This window comes from Drosophila kikkawai, chromosome 2L, assembly GCF_030179895.1.
Source record: "Drosophila kikkawai strain 14028-0561.14 chromosome 2L, DkikHiC1v2, whole genome shotgun sequence".
In the NCBI taxonomy this organism is placed as follows: domain Eukaryota; kingdom Metazoa; phylum Arthropoda; class Insecta; order Diptera; family Drosophilidae; genus Drosophila; species Drosophila kikkawai.
Window position 1 is genome coordinate 15,452,531 of NC_091728.1, and position 14,673 is coordinate 15,467,203.

General features: G+C 45.6%; 4 protein-coding genes across 4 annotated transcripts; 2 read left to right on the top strand and 2 right to left on the bottom strand.

The window, feature by feature from the left end:
* The first annotated feature begins 54 nt into the window (after positions 1-54).
* Positions 55-917, top strand: LOC108077079 (large ribosomal subunit protein mL62). The gene is made up of 2 exons (XM_017170247.3): positions 55-352; positions 407-917. Exons 1-2 carry the CDS (start codon positions 191-193, stop codon positions 857-859), a joined length of 615 nt encoding a protein of 204 aa, XP_017025736.1. The 5' UTR covers positions 55-190; the 3' UTR covers positions 860-917.
* Positions 849-3,510, bottom strand: LOC108077076 (uncharacterized). The gene is made up of 4 exons (XM_017170243.2): positions 2,510-3,510; positions 2,311-2,454; positions 1,130-2,144; positions 849-1,075 (listed from the first exon to the last, which is right to left on the bottom strand). The coding sequence occupies exons 1-4, from the start codon at positions 3,046-3,048 to the stop codon at positions 947-949; spliced, it is 1,827 nt and encodes a 608-aa protein (XP_017025732.1). The 5' UTR covers positions 3,049-3,510; the 3' UTR covers positions 849-946.
* An 881-nt stretch (positions 3,511-4,391) lies between these two features.
* On the bottom strand, positions 4,392-9,568 carry Fatp1 (Fatty acid transport protein 1). Its single transcript, XM_017170524.3, has 4 exons — positions 9,378-9,568; positions 6,035-6,667; positions 5,777-5,978; positions 4,392-5,718 (listed from the first exon to the last, which is right to left on the bottom strand). The coding sequence occupies exons 1-4, from the start codon at positions 9,482-9,484 to the stop codon at positions 4,777-4,779; spliced, it is 1,884 nt and encodes a 627-aa protein (XP_017026013.1). The 5' UTR covers positions 9,485-9,568; the 3' UTR covers positions 4,392-4,776.
* Positions 9,569-10,318: 750 nt separating this feature from the next.
* Positions 10,319-11,897, top strand: Lrr47 (Leucine-rich repeat 47). The gene is made up of 2 exons (XM_017169921.3): positions 10,319-10,983; positions 11,043-11,897. The coding sequence occupies exons 1-2, from the start codon at positions 10,411-10,413 to the stop codon at positions 11,754-11,756; spliced, it is 1,287 nt and encodes a 428-aa protein (XP_017025410.1). The 5' UTR covers positions 10,319-10,410; the 3' UTR covers positions 11,757-11,897.
* Positions 11,898-14,673: the final 2,776 nt, after the last annotated feature.

Sequence of the window (14,673 nt, forward strand, 5' to 3'; positions counted from 1 at the left end):
GCTCGAATTGGGGATGTGAAAATGGGCTTGTTTTTAATAATTCAAAATAACGAATATCGATACAATCTAAAACAAATCGATAGATCGATATTTCCCTCGTGTTATTTGTTGGGTGGCAACTCTGCCAACAGCTGTTCCGTGGTCTCGTAACATTCAATTTAATTTTGTTTCTTGTTAAATTCGTGCTAAAATGAATAAAATCACGCGTGCCTACATCAGCGTTCTGCGGCAGAGCAGCTCCTCCGGCGGCAGCTCTACTCTCCTGGGCCGCCAGCTCTCCTACAAGAGCGATTTGTCCCTGGACAAGATTTACCCCAGCGCCCGCCTGCAGCTTTACACGCCGCCCCCGCCGGTAAGAAGTCGTTTTCCTGTCCTGCAATCAGTTTCTAATAGTTACATTCTCCAGCCACCTGGCAGCAACAACAAGTTCAATGGCTTTATCCCTATGGACAAGCTGGAGATCACCTACAGTCGCAGCTCTGGACCTGGCGGCCAGCACGTGAACACGGTGAACACCAAGGTGGACCTGCGCTTTAAGGTAGCGGAGGCCGAGTGGATTCCGGAGCAGACGCGGCAGAAGCTGCTCAAGGTGCTGGCCAATCGAATCACCAAAGACGGCTACTTTTACATTAAAAGCGACCTAACCCGCTCCCAGCAAATGAACCTGGCCGATGCGCTGGAGAAACTGCGTACCATCATACGTTCCCAGGAGGTTGTGGAAGCTGCCCCGCCCAGCGAGGAGACGCTGGAGAAGCTGCGCCGGCGCCAGGAGCGGGCGGCACGTGAGCGACTCCAACTGAAACGAGGACGCGCCCAGGTCAAGGCGGATCGTCAAGGACCCGGCGGAGTGGACTTGTAATTATTGTTATTGGAAATTGTTGCACAGAAATTTACACATTACACAGATAGACACTTAATCGAGATGTTTGGAACCTAATTTATGGATTTAAGGCAGCTGCTCCTCTTCGCGGGCAGGCGTGACGGTAAACCGCTTGGTGCTGGCCACCTGGATAATAGTTTCCCTGAGTGGTTCGTCCTTGGCCGCCTTCGAGGGCATGCTGGCGAAGCGGGGACGCTAGAAGAGAGGAGACAGATCAGCCAGGAATCGCGGAAGAATAGCCAAACTTACAGGTTGTGGTGGACTCAGCTGGATGGTGACATCGTGACTCCGTTGCGAGGGCCTGCTCACCACACTGTGACGCTGCCTTCGCTGCTCCTCCGGTAGCTGACCCTGCTCCCTTCTTAACGCATACAACTGCTCCAGGCGATGGATGGTGGTAAAGCCGGCGCCGGGATGCTGCATTGAAAAGCTGTGACGATTGCTCAGCGGTGACCATGTGTGCTGGTAGCCCGTTTCGTCCAGGTGGCGAAGAAACTGCCGGTTAATCGAGTTCAAGGCCTGCTGGTCCTCGGTGGGCAAGTTTGCCAGCAGTTCATCCAAGATCTCAGCCTCGGTTTCGACTTTACCATGACGCACCATCTTGATGTCGTGCTTCCAGAACTGCCTGTTCTTGCGACCAATCACCGGGGCGATCTCCTTCACCTTTAGCACCAGGATGCCCATCAGGTAGACGCACAGCACATTGGAGAGCGTCAGGCACATACTGATGCTGCCCAGCACGGCCAGCTCCTTAGCCTGGTTGTCCGAGTAGCGACGCGACTTGATCACATCCACATACAGAGAGTCGTCGTTCTCGAAGAACTTGTAGATGCAAGCCACAGCCCAGAGGAGACCCGAGTTAACGGCCGGCGGCAGAAGGGAGGCGGATATGGCCACACCCACCAAGGAGCCAATATTACCACCCAGGATGCCTATGGCAGCCGCTGCTCCCGAAGGAATGGCCGTAAAGACTCCCACAATCAGGGAGTGCAGGTCACAGCGCGAGAGCATCTCCTCGGTAAGTCCCTCGCCAATACCGTACTTGCGATCCGTGGTGCAGACGACCAGACCGAAAAGAAAGCCCACAAAGGTGGCCGTCAGGATGCCAATCAGTTCGTTCAACATGCCCAATCTTCGGAGAGATCTGTCTTGGATTACAGTTCCAAATATAGCGGCGATAATGGGACCCATTAGCGGGGATATCAGCATGCTGGAGGCCAGAAAAATGGTGCTGTTCTCCACCAGACCAAAGCTGGCCAGAACTCTAAAAGGGGTGGGGTTTTCTTAGTAAACATTTCTAGATTTCTAAACAAAAGAAACTTTAGGCAAGGATTTGTTTAAAGTATTTTTTAAAGATGATTAATTCATATTATTAGTCGGACTTTGTTCTACTTGCTTTTCTTAAAAACTATATATTATTGTATACTCACGCTGCCGACACGAGGAGTATACAAAAGTCAAAGGTTACGGCCGCATCCTGTCGCACATCTCGGACTATTTGGGCCACATTCAAGCGAGAGCGCACAGAGTTCATGAATTTATTCCAAATGCCCTGCTTCTGGGCGTTGATTTTCCTGAAAAATAACACACTTTAAATATACAAAAATTATAAAAAATATGTATTTTTACTCGCTGCTCGAGGGCTGATCCTCTGCCTCCTCCTCGAGTGTCTCTCGCTGAGCATAGCACCTATTAGCCAGGCAGCTGACCACAGACACCGTGGAGCCCTCCCGATCGCCGATGCCCCACTCCTGCAGGGCCTCGTAAAGCTCTTCATAGCGCTCGTCGAACTCCATGGAGAAGCTGACGTGAAAGGCATTACCCTCCAAGCTGCGCAACCAAACGGCATTGGGGATGTGAAATTTGCGTAGGATCCGACGGAGAACCTGTTCCTGATCCGTGTCCAGGGGCATGTCGAGCCACTGATCATCGCCATCGGTTGTTTGAATTTGTATAGTGGGCGGGGGATTTAGGGACTTATGCTTTGAGTTCCTGGGCGTTTCCTCAGAAGGAGAATCCCCTATCCTAATGGTGGACAGGCTCTCGATTGTGGACGCTCTGCTGGCGGTGCGTGTGGGTGTCTCCTGCACAAACACCTCTTTCAGGCGATCCTCCTCCGCCTTGGTGGGTATGGTGATCGTAAAGAGCACGGACGCTGTTCCAGTCATTGCGTTTGCGGGATTGAAAATGACTTTCCCCCGTAACAGAGTACAGAGTTTACAGCACACTTTGTATCACAAATCGATCGAGTGCATAATCGATGCACAACAACACACACGTGGACAGGAGACGGACGCGAACCGGCAATGCAACTGCACTGATCTTCTTTGTATTGGAAGTGGAGGGTTGAAGTATGCGTAGCGAGAGCATCGAAGCCTCGCTTGTTATTGCTCAAGCTGATAACGGTTCTTGGCTGGCGCTGTTCTGCTTCCTCCCGATCTGGCAGTCACCGGAAACTATATGGTTTCCACTTGGCCATATTTAGGGTGTTGGAAAAGCTGAGCTTTCAGGGAGTTCCCGCACTTGGTTGGCAGTTTGAAAGAGGGAAAACGACTCTAAGATTTGTAATTTATTTTATGGTTAGGAAATTTACTAGATTTATGGTAGAACTAAAGGTCCTTAGATAACTTTTTTGCTCAGGCTCCTATTTTGATTTAAACATAAATATTGATTTACTAAGATTTGTATTGATTTTATAGCCTATATTTATGTACATAGTCTAGAGTTTATAGCCAAGCTACGCCTTTTCAGTAAACCCGAAACCCCATTAGCTTTTCTGCTTAGGGGGCGCAACGCTTTAATTGACAGAAATTTAATTAACCCCCAATTGCCGACAATTTCAGAGATCACGCCAAGTCTATTTAGCTTTAAACGAACAATATTTCACTTGGGAGATATATGTAATTATAAACTTATAGTAGGAATTACCTTAAACCCATTCCAAAGTTATTGCCATTTAATTTTATTGACAATTTTTGAAAAAGTTATTTAGGAACTCTTTTTTCCCAATTTAAAAAACCGTATTTTTGTTTATTATTTAAAAAATTTAAAATTAAAGTTAAATCTCAACTTTAAAATACAAATTAAAAATTAATAATTATTCTAATTTTTTTTTTATTTTAAGTGAATAATAAGAATTAATAATTTGTTTATTTTAGAATAAGAAAATAAATCTGATTTAATAATTTTTATTATAAAAATAATAATTTTTATGAACCCCGCTAATTATAAACCCCAAGTAGGAATTACTTTAAACTGTCAATACGTCGTTAAGGGACTTTAGAAGGGGGAGTAGTCATCTTTTAACTTATTTATTATCAATAATGTCATGCCTTTGAACGTCAGCAGGGTTCAAGTTTAGCCAGCCATGATTTGAATGTCTATATGCAGTGCGCTGCCATATTATAGATCGAAAAAGAGTCGTGCTAATCGCAGTTGAGGCCCATTTGTATGCAGGTATGGCGATGTCATTGTCCGAGAAAATTAAAATACAATATACAATGCCCGTGTGTGTGGTGGAAGAAACAAACTTTATTCGTCATCAGAGTATGTAGCTTCTCGTATGTACATAGAGGCAAATGCAGCGAGAATGGAAGTGTAAATGCCACTAAAACTGACTAAAAACAAATAGCTGGAATTGCACATTAACAAGGTTCTCTTAGCTAAAGCCAAAAGCATTTAAAATGCAAACAACTACAATTTATATACGTATGCTTAGGGTATAAAAAAGGTGCCATGTTAACTTTTCTAGACCCGGCTGATCACGGGTTCCGTGTACTCTTTTCCTCTTTTTCTTCCTAAACTAAACTCGACTCGTCTTGGTTTTTGTCTTACAAATTAATTAACAGCATATGATTGGGCAAAAAGGCAAGGCTTCCGTGCATCGAGCGCTTCGCCTAGAAACGAACCTCGTTGCGCTGCACCTGATCGTACACCTGGGGCGTGAGCAGTTCGTACCGTCCCTTGGAGGTCTGATAGTAGAGAGTATCCTTGATGGAGTTGGGGTCGTAGCCCTCCTTCTGCAGATCCACCTTGCGTAGCTTGAATGTGCCGGTGAGGTCCACCTTGGTCAGCAGACGGATGATCTGGGGACGAGCGTAGGCGGGCAGCACCTTGGCCAGATTGGCGGCGAAGGCATCAAGATCGAGCTCGCGATTTGGATCGTAAATGGCGGCCATGCCAGCCCGGCCCTCGGTGTGCGGAATGGTAATGCCGTAGACAACGGTGTCTTTGTACCCGGCAACATTGCTGACCTGAGCCTCCACCTCGCTGGTGGACACATTCTCACCCTTCCAGCGGAAGGTGTCCCCTGTGCGGTCCTTGAAGTACAGATAGCCCTTCTCATCAGCAACCAGAAGGTCGCCGGATAGGAAAGCCATATCGCCGTGCTTGAACACATCCTTCACGATTTTCTTGGCCGAGGCCTTGGCATCCACGTAGCCAAGGAATTCGCGCGATGGATTTCCCTTGACGATCTTGCCAATGAAGACACCCGGCTCGTTGGGTTCGCACAGCTGGCAGAGACCGTCCTTGTTCCTAATGGGCTCTCCGGTGTCCGGATCGGCACGAATAATCGAAATGGGATAGATCTTGGGCAGGATGCGAGACACAAAGCCAATGGCGCCCACGGTGTTGTCGTGATTCATAATGTTGGCATTGCCCTCGGTGGCGCCGTAGAACTCGCCCACCCTGGCCACGTTGAAGCGCTCTACGAACTGTGGCCAGATCTGAGGACGCAGTCCGTTGCCAAAGACCAGCCGCACACGATGCTTGCGGTCATATTCCGATGGCTTTGTAGCTAGAATATAGCGAGCCATCTCGCCGATATACTGACCAATCTGGAAATATTATGTTAGTCTTTTGTTACTTTTTTAAGCTCCAATAAATCTCACTTACAGTTGCATTGTACTTGGCGCAGTCGGCGAAATAATTGGAGGCGGAGAACTTCTTGCGAATGGACACGGTGGAGCCGAAGAGAACCGACTGACCCATGCACATGATGCCGCCAGCGGTGTGGTACAAGGGCAGGGGGGTGTAGAAGATGTCATCCTCCTGGAAACCCATGGTGTAATGGATGCCAGCAGCAATGAACAGATAACTAAAGGAGAATATTATTGAGTGTGTAATCATTATGAAATCGTTTCCGATACCCACCGGGAGTGCGAGATGACAGCCGCCTTGGGCAGACCCGTGGTGCCCGAGGTATAGATATAGACGAGCTTATCGTGATGGTTAACCTGCGCCTTGTTGGGCTTCTCCTTGCTGGCCGTGGCTAGCAGAGCATTCAGGTTCTTCGACCCGGCAATATCCTTCTCCGTGGTCTGGCTGTTGTTGTTATCGTTGTTGAACTGGAACAGTGTCAACTCAGCGGGCAGTTCCTTGGCCACCTCGGAGACAGCTTCGAAAAAGTCCTCGCCGTAAATGAGGGCCGTGCAGTGGGCCACCGTGATGCTGTGCAGCAAGGATGGTCCGCGCAGATTCGTGTTAATCAGGGGAGTGATCACGCCAATCTTGGACAGACCCAGCCAGGTGGCCACATATTCGGCACGATTCTCCAGCAGCAAGGCAACCACATCACCCTTTTGATAGCCTTGGGCCTGCAGCACATTGGCCACCTTGTTGGCGTGCTCGTTGACCTGGCGGAAGGTCCAGCGCTGCGTCTCACTGACCACGGCCACCTTCTCGGGATGGGCGCGAACATTTCGTTCAAATACGTCCGCCACAGTGTAGTTGAGTCGCTCATGGCGCTTGGTGTACCTCAAGAGCTTGATGTAGGCCCAGAGAGCTCTGTGGGAGGATAATAAACATAGAGTAAATAATTTTAATATTGTTTTATCTTGAAGATAAAGTATCGCCGTTTGCTTATTACTCCTACTAGCAATATTATAGTATATCTTGTAAATATTTATTTATCTGCAAGATATTGTTTCACAAGGATTATTATATTATATCTACTAGAAATTTAAATGCTTAAACAAACAGATATTGATTGGTGTACTGTGTGTGTGTGTGGGAAGGGTTTATATTAGATTAGCGGTATCTTCCTGCATCGATCGCGTGTGTTTTATGGTTTGGCGGTTTGCGACGGACGCGACCACTAAAAATAGACGCAACACAGAAAATCGAAGCTCGACAAGCGCAACAGCCGCCGTGATGCGATATAAACCCTAGAGATAAGTCCACCTGGAGAGTGGCGGGCAATGGCTGCAATCGAAACCCAACGAACGTGGTTACCTACAGTCTGACACAAATTTATGACGTTGCTAAATCCGGAGAGCTAAGTAATCGCGGGAAGGTCAAAGATTGTAAATTCCGCGAGTAATTATTTGCCAAAGGGATTACGCATAGTATTTAGTGGAAGAAATAATTTTAAACCCAGATATTTACTGAAGTCAATCCATTTATGATGGACTATACCCATAAGGGATTATAATTGTTTTCCTTGTTATATTTCGATTTGATATCAGCAACCTTTTGAGCATATTGACCTTAGACTGATAAGACTTAACGAATTAGGTTTATTGTCTGAGTTAAGAAAGCTGGAGTTGTTAAGGTGTTATTTATTTTGATTTGTAAATAAGTTATTAGGTCTGATAAACGCTTAAATCAGATAATCTCTAAATAATAGTTATCTCATGAATAAGCATAGATAAAATAAAGATTGAAAGTTATTCAAATTCTCTTAAATGAAAGTCATTTAAATCTATAATCTCATCCCAAGTTTCCATAGTTATTGCCAAGTTCCGGTCTAAAAAACCAGCTAAAAATACTTGAAACTCCTAGATCTACCTCGATTTGATACGCTCTGTATATGTAGGAGGTAAAGCCTAATCCCAATCGACTATTTTTTTCTTCCAATTAACATCTGCTACGATAGTTCAACGTACTAGTATTAGAACAGGGAAAAAACTTGCACTCGACTTGGGACTCGAACTATTTCGACTTCGACGATCTCAATTTGAATTCGCTTTGCACTCGTACTTTGCTCCGCCCAATGGGCCAGGGGCAGGGGCAGGGGGCAGTGGCAGTGAAGTATCGATAAGATTGCCAGCTTAGCTCGTTTAGTCGTGTATTTATAAGGCTTTAATCAGGCCTTATGACCCCCTCGAGTGGTTTGATTGGTATTTTTGGCAGTGTTTGCTCGGAGATAAGTCTGTGGCGGCCAGCAAAACTCCAAAACGTGTCCAAGGCTGACCACCACCGACTAGACTTGAAGTTGATCTTAAGAATCAGGTATGCGAGTGCAGATATGAGAAGCTGTTTATACTTATACGAATCATGTGTATATACGAAGTGTGACCTTGGCATGGAACTCGATCTGCTGTGTCGGAGAGACTCATTAAATCGCATAATGCTGAGTAAATTGTATATTTTGCTGAAGAAGCAGTTGGAAGAAGCTAGAATTTCTTAAGGTTTTAGTTGTAGAATTTATACAAGGTTTTTTGGTTATTTAAAAATTTTAAACTTTTCGGAAAGATTTTTATTTATTTGTCAGGTTTAAGCAGGAAATACCCAATGATCTTAGATCTTTTTGGTTCAACTATTTATTCTAGATATTAAAACGATCACATTTATAAACATTTCACACATTTCACACCGATTTTTCTCTTTTTGTCAGGTGTAAAAAGGAAATACCCAATGATCTTTGATCTTTTTGGCCCCTAAAGAAACTTTGACAACCCTAGACAAAAATACAAAAAGACAGACATAGGCGATACTTCCGCCATTTTAATTGATTGTCTACACTTTGGCTTTCGGCGTACGTTTTCAAGAACAGGCGGGGATCGGTGGAGCAGAGAGGCGAGAGAAGGGGCTATCCGATCGGTTAGTGTGCCAGTAAGTCTTCCGGCTGACGCAGTCCATTAGTATGCGCCGAGGGCCTTGCTGGGCGACGACGATCGTACAAAGTCAATGGAAAATAAAAGTGAGTCTTGTCGCCTGTTTTGGCAGTTTGTTTTGGTTTCGATTTTGGGTTTAGGGTATACAAGGGGCGACCTTGAACCTGAAGAAGTCAATAAACTTGATCGAAAGTATTGCTAATAGTAAGGCAAACATTAAGCCAAACCTGTATTTAACTCTATGGGAAGCCATTATCTCACTTTTCTAAAGTTTTTCCTAAGCAATTTTTGGTGTAGAGAGGAAATTCATATCACTAACCATTTCCCTGTGAAGTTTTCTCTTTACAGTTTTCCTCCAGCAGCAACAACAATTAAAAGTGGCTGCTGCAGACGACCCACATAAACGGAAAACGAGTTTCTCTGCGGTTTCGAATGGAGGAGGGGGCGAGGGCAGGCAGTGGGCAGCAGCTGGCCCCGGGTACATCGGACAAAGTACTCGCACTCGGCTGTTCGTTCTCCTCCTCAATGGAATCACAAAGGAGACAAGACCAGGCTAAATTGTATTGAAATGCACACCGTTCGGGGGCGGTATTGTAAACTTATCACCATCGCCCAGTGGGGGAACAGCAAAGCCTCGCTAAGTGGGAACCCAAACTCACGTTAGATCTCGGTTGGCGGTGGCTCCCGCTATGTAGAACCAGCGCCAGCCCGGTTTCGTCAGCAGCAGAGCGACAAGCGCGACGAGCACCGCAAATATCCAGCCCATTGTGTGGAGCGTGTAGATGACGCAGGCGATGGCGAAACCGAAGGCGACCGTAGCGCAGAAAAACCGAAAAACGAATAAAAAGCGCTGGCGCCGCTGTTGCTGCGATCGGAAAGTTATCGTTTGGCGATCAGCTGAACGCTGGCGTTGCCAGATGGGCGGGAGGAATTGGAAGAAACAGACCGTTATTTCGTTGGATGACAATTTCAGGGTTTCGATGGATTAATCTTACATTGGTGCTATATAGCGCGCAGTTGTCGATGTTGATGATCACGTTGCTGTTCACATGGTTGTCCAATAAGCTGTTGTGCTGTAAATAACCAAGTCTCTCTTAATGCCTTTCGTTAAGCGAGTGAATATTTAATATATTTAATGAAATATTGATCCATTATTGCAGGAATTACTTACCGCAAGCCTCGGACTGCCAATGCTGGAGCTGTTGTAACGCAAACGCTGATAACGCTCGTTGCGCTGTCACAAGAACCCATTGAACATGTAGAAGGGCAGAAAGTGACGGCGAGCCTTGCGAAATAGCATTTTCCGGTTTTATATGGGTTGCTTTTTCAATTTTCCAACTGCAATTTGCTTGTTTTGGTTTTGTAACTTCCTCTGCTTTGTTTACAGAGTTGGCAGTTTAGCTATTTACGCCCTAGATCTTGCGATTTCAAAATAACAAGGCGGAATAATAAAATTAATTTAAAACATATTTTCTAGTTAAATTGGCATCGTGTTTTTATGCTTTACGATTCCACTTAAATATTTAAATTAGTTTTTAAAATAAGCTTTAACTATCGAATGTGTCTATCGATATGTGTGACTACTCCGAAGTGGCAGCTGCTCAGCTGTTGAGCCACCAAGGTGGCAACCTCGCAACCACAAATGTTGTTTTGTTTTGTTTAGCGCGTATTTATTCCTGTATTTTTGCCGCCATGAAAATCCTCTGCGAGGTACAGGTGGTAAATCGGACTACACAGGCCAACAGAACACCGCGGCCCGTGAAATCCACACTGGCCATCGGCTACAAGCAGAGCGCCCGGGATGACAACGGCAACACCAAGAAGGAACTGGAAATGGTGCTCTTTAGTGGGCAAAGCAAGACGGGCAGCCGCTATAAGGTGCGGGACAACATCCACGCCGTGCACACCAAGTTCGTGCTGGACGGCAAGGCCACAATTGGGTTCAAGCAGCCGGCGGAGAACCTGCTGATCAAGTGCGATCCCATCCAGCTGAAGGGATTCCTGCAGACCCTCAAGCTGGGCATGGAGGGCAAGGACGCTATTAACCTGAGACTGAACATCGCTGCCGCCACGGCCATACCACAGAAGGCGCAACCCCAAGTAAAAATGGTAATCAGCAAGCGGAGCGAGTACCCCATCAAGGGATTCCCGCGCACCCTCAAGTCGCTGACCATCAATAACAGCCAGCTGGTGAAGCTCAGCTTCGAGATCTGCTCGCTGCGCAACCTGACCAAGCTGGACGTCAGTGGCAACAAGCTGACCAAGGTGAGTTTGGGTTTAAGGCTGCAAAACTGAACCTAATCCTCCCAATTCTGGCCTTACAGATTCCCTCGGAGCTGGGCCGCCTGGCGCTGAGCTCGCTGCATCTGGGCAGCAACTGCCTGGGCGAACTGAACGACTGGTGCTGGCTGCGCGGCACTAAGCTGAGCCAGTCCCTCGGTGAGCTGGACCTATCGAGCAATGGACTGACCCACTTTCCACCCCCGCTGGTCAAATGCGAGCGCTTGGTCTCGCTTAATCTAAACGACAATCAACTGATACGACTGCCGTTCTCCATACGCCGACTGCAGGCACTGCGAAAGCTTCACGTGTGCAGCAACAAGCTGGAGTCGCTGCCCTCGGCCATCGAGGACCTGCACATCGATCTGCTGGACGTGTGGGGCAATTGCTTCAAAGCCTTCAATAGCGAGGAGGCCCAGCAGTTGGCTAAGCGAACGTCGGGTGCCAGCTCGCCGCAACCCCTGTGGCTGCAGGCGGCCCGGGCTGTGGCCAACTATAAGTTGCCTCTGCCGGCGGGCTCCTTGCCCGCTGTGCTCATTGAACTCATCTGTGAGGCGCCCAAGTGCCTGTGCGGTCAGCTCTGTTACGCGCTAAGCAAAGAGGATCTCCTCCAGCGCGTCGTTCAACCGAAGTTTACAAACATTAAGAACCTCACGTATAGTCGCGAGCATCAGATCTATGCGGATGTGGTCATCTGTGGCCCCACTTGCAGTGCCTCGCAGCAGCTGAAGGGTCTGTTTAGTCTAGTGTTTCCCTGAAGCAAGTAATGTTTTTACCCTAAGTTAGATTAAGTCAAAATTTATTTTTTTTAGGTTATCAAAATTTTCATTTCATTTTTGTTTTCATATAGGCATGTTTTTATATTTAAGCTGCCAATAAAAGCGATTTTAGTAAGAGTATTCTAAAATCTAAAACTTTTTTAGGCTTCAGCATGAGGCTTCAGCATGAGTTAAAATTAAAATTCCGAAGAATAGTTTAGCTCCACTACGTACATGAGAGGGGGAAACATTGATTTTGGGTTATTCAAAACCAACGTTTTACTTATATTGGTTAAAAAAGCGTTCGGGGATAGCCCTGTAACTCCTTGAAGGCGATGTAGACCCTCCTTCCCGGCACATTTTCGCTGGCATAAAGACATTCACACGCACGCCTTGGTTGCTTACTTTGTTTTCGTATTACAGGAAGCTCGTTGTTTTTATTATTAAAAGCTTCGTGCGTATGTGACTTGCATAAACGATTTTTTTTTATCAGCCGGCACACCTACTCAACCCACAGTGCGTCCTTTTATTTTACAAGCCACGAATTCTTAATACACTTTGGCTGGAAATAGGAACTAGCTTCGAGCTTATTAGGTCTTAGGGCTTTTTATTTAACTATCATACATATGTTATATAACAAGTTTTTAAGGATTTAATGTCCATATTATTTAAATTTTATATTTATACCATTTTATTAAGTTTTTCAGAAAAATAAAGAAATGTACACTGCCATTAAGTCTTTTAAAAATAATAAAGTGCTAATGGTAGACATTATATTTTGTTTCTTAAAATATTATAGGTAGAAGGGTATCCAAATTTCTTCTGCTTTTATATCTACCCTTCTCTCCTTGGCTGTCCTTATCGCTTGCCATTCCTTTGCCTTTCTTTTGCTTTATCAAATCAAAACTTCGAAGCGATGCTACTTTTTTAAATAAGCATAAACATAGGCACAGCCTTGCAGAGACACAGTCTCATACTCAGCCTCAGTCCCAGCCACTCCCACTCTGCGCTTTTTCTACGCTTTAATGTGCAGCTGGGGAATAAGGCGGCGAAGGAATCGAGTCGTGAAAGAGCGAAAAGGATGAGCCATGACTTGTGGCAAAACTCGGGCCTAACTATAAAAATGTTTATCAGCAGAGAGTTTCCTCTAAGCTGCCCCAAATCCAATTTTGAGCAGCATTTAAGTGTCCTGGCTGCTTCGTTTCCGCTTCCTTCTTCTTCGGCACGCTTTCGTTTTCTGTTTGCCATGCAGATGTGTGTGTGTGTGTAGGTGTGAGTGTGCGCTCCACACGATATCCTTTTGCCGTTTTTGCGCTTTTAGCCCTGACTTTGTGTCTGCTTGTGTGCGCAAATATTTGGCATGACTTTACATTTGCAACTCGCCTCGGTTCGGTCAGTAAGCCTAAAAGTAGGCAATGTCAGGGCCTAATGGGAGGAAATCACAGCAATGTGCATATGGTATTAGGTGGTTAAGGATACCCTGTGCAGTGTATAAGTGTTACAAGTTAAAATATATATACTGTACTTAAACAGAAATAAATTTGTGATATATTTTCTGAGAATATATGCTATAAAAGCATTGTGTTCTTTCATATAAGAAACTTTATTTTCTATAGATTTTTAGAAGTTTCGGGTCTACCACTATCTTAGCGTTTTGTCTTTTAATTATAGACACAAACATGAAAGTCTTTAAGAAATATTCTTTTTTTTTTTTCTTAATTTATTAAATAAATATTACTTAAGTTTTTCTTTTTCCCTTAAAGTCAGCTCTATTTGAATTTCTTGAACACACTTTTCTATGGCTTATTCCCAGTCTCATTAAATTTTTATTCTTGGTCTAGTCTTTCTCCTCTTAAGAGCATGCTAGCACAACATTTTTGACTTTCCGACTCGTAAGCCCATGAAAAATCAGTAAGCACACAAATTTGTATATTTTATATACACATAAACGGAGGAAACAGCGTTATGGACCGGCCATCCAGACCATATATAAAAACGTTTCGAAATTTCGTCTGTCTGGCCTCCTTCGCCTCAGCCCCGACTTCACTCTCTAATAAAAGCAACCCCCAATCATTGGCACTGTCCCGGATCCCAAAAACAAAAAGCCAAAAATGTAAAAATGTGCCGACTCAGCTCAGGGAATGGAAATTTAACAAGTCCCCCATACCCGTACCCGTACCCAAGTCCACGCTCGGAGACAGTAAAAACTCCATTAACTGTCATCAAAAATGCATTTCGCATGCATCAAACCGAAATGGCCTCGTCCAGGAGGGGATCATCAAATAGAATAGAATGAAATGGCGCAAATCAAAACACATTGGCATAAATCAAAGAGCAAAGGGCAAAAAAAAAAATTGGGAGAAACACGCAGTTTTATGGCTAATCCTGGCGGCGGCGTTGGACCAAAGCCCGGACAGATGACTCCCCTGGCAACATTTTTATGCGCAAATTAACTTTGCAATTGCCGGGAGGAGAAGTTGGGGACTATCCTGGGGGTGAACTTAGGGATGTCTGGGTGCTGTGTCACTCCCCCTGCATTACATAAAATTTATCCCCAATTTGCGTGCAGCGGGTAAACATTTTATATGCCTCCGTCTCCCGGTCTGTCTCTGGCTCCACTTTGGCTTATCAAATTTTATTAGCAGGCCAGCAGCAGCAGTGGCGGCAAATTGTGCTGCAACAACAGTACATAAGCCACCACATTACGGGCCCCATAAGCCGTGGTGGAGCCACAAGCCACCCCCGCCAGTGCAGGCCCAGTTTAGCGACTCCGCCTGCGTCTCAAGGTATGATTTGTCGTCCGCTATCAATTTCTTTAACACAATACCAAGCCAACAACATCCCCCAAAAAGAGTCGCGTTCAGAGCTGGAAAAACGACCGGAAAAGTGCAAACACACGCGAAACTGTCGTCGTCGA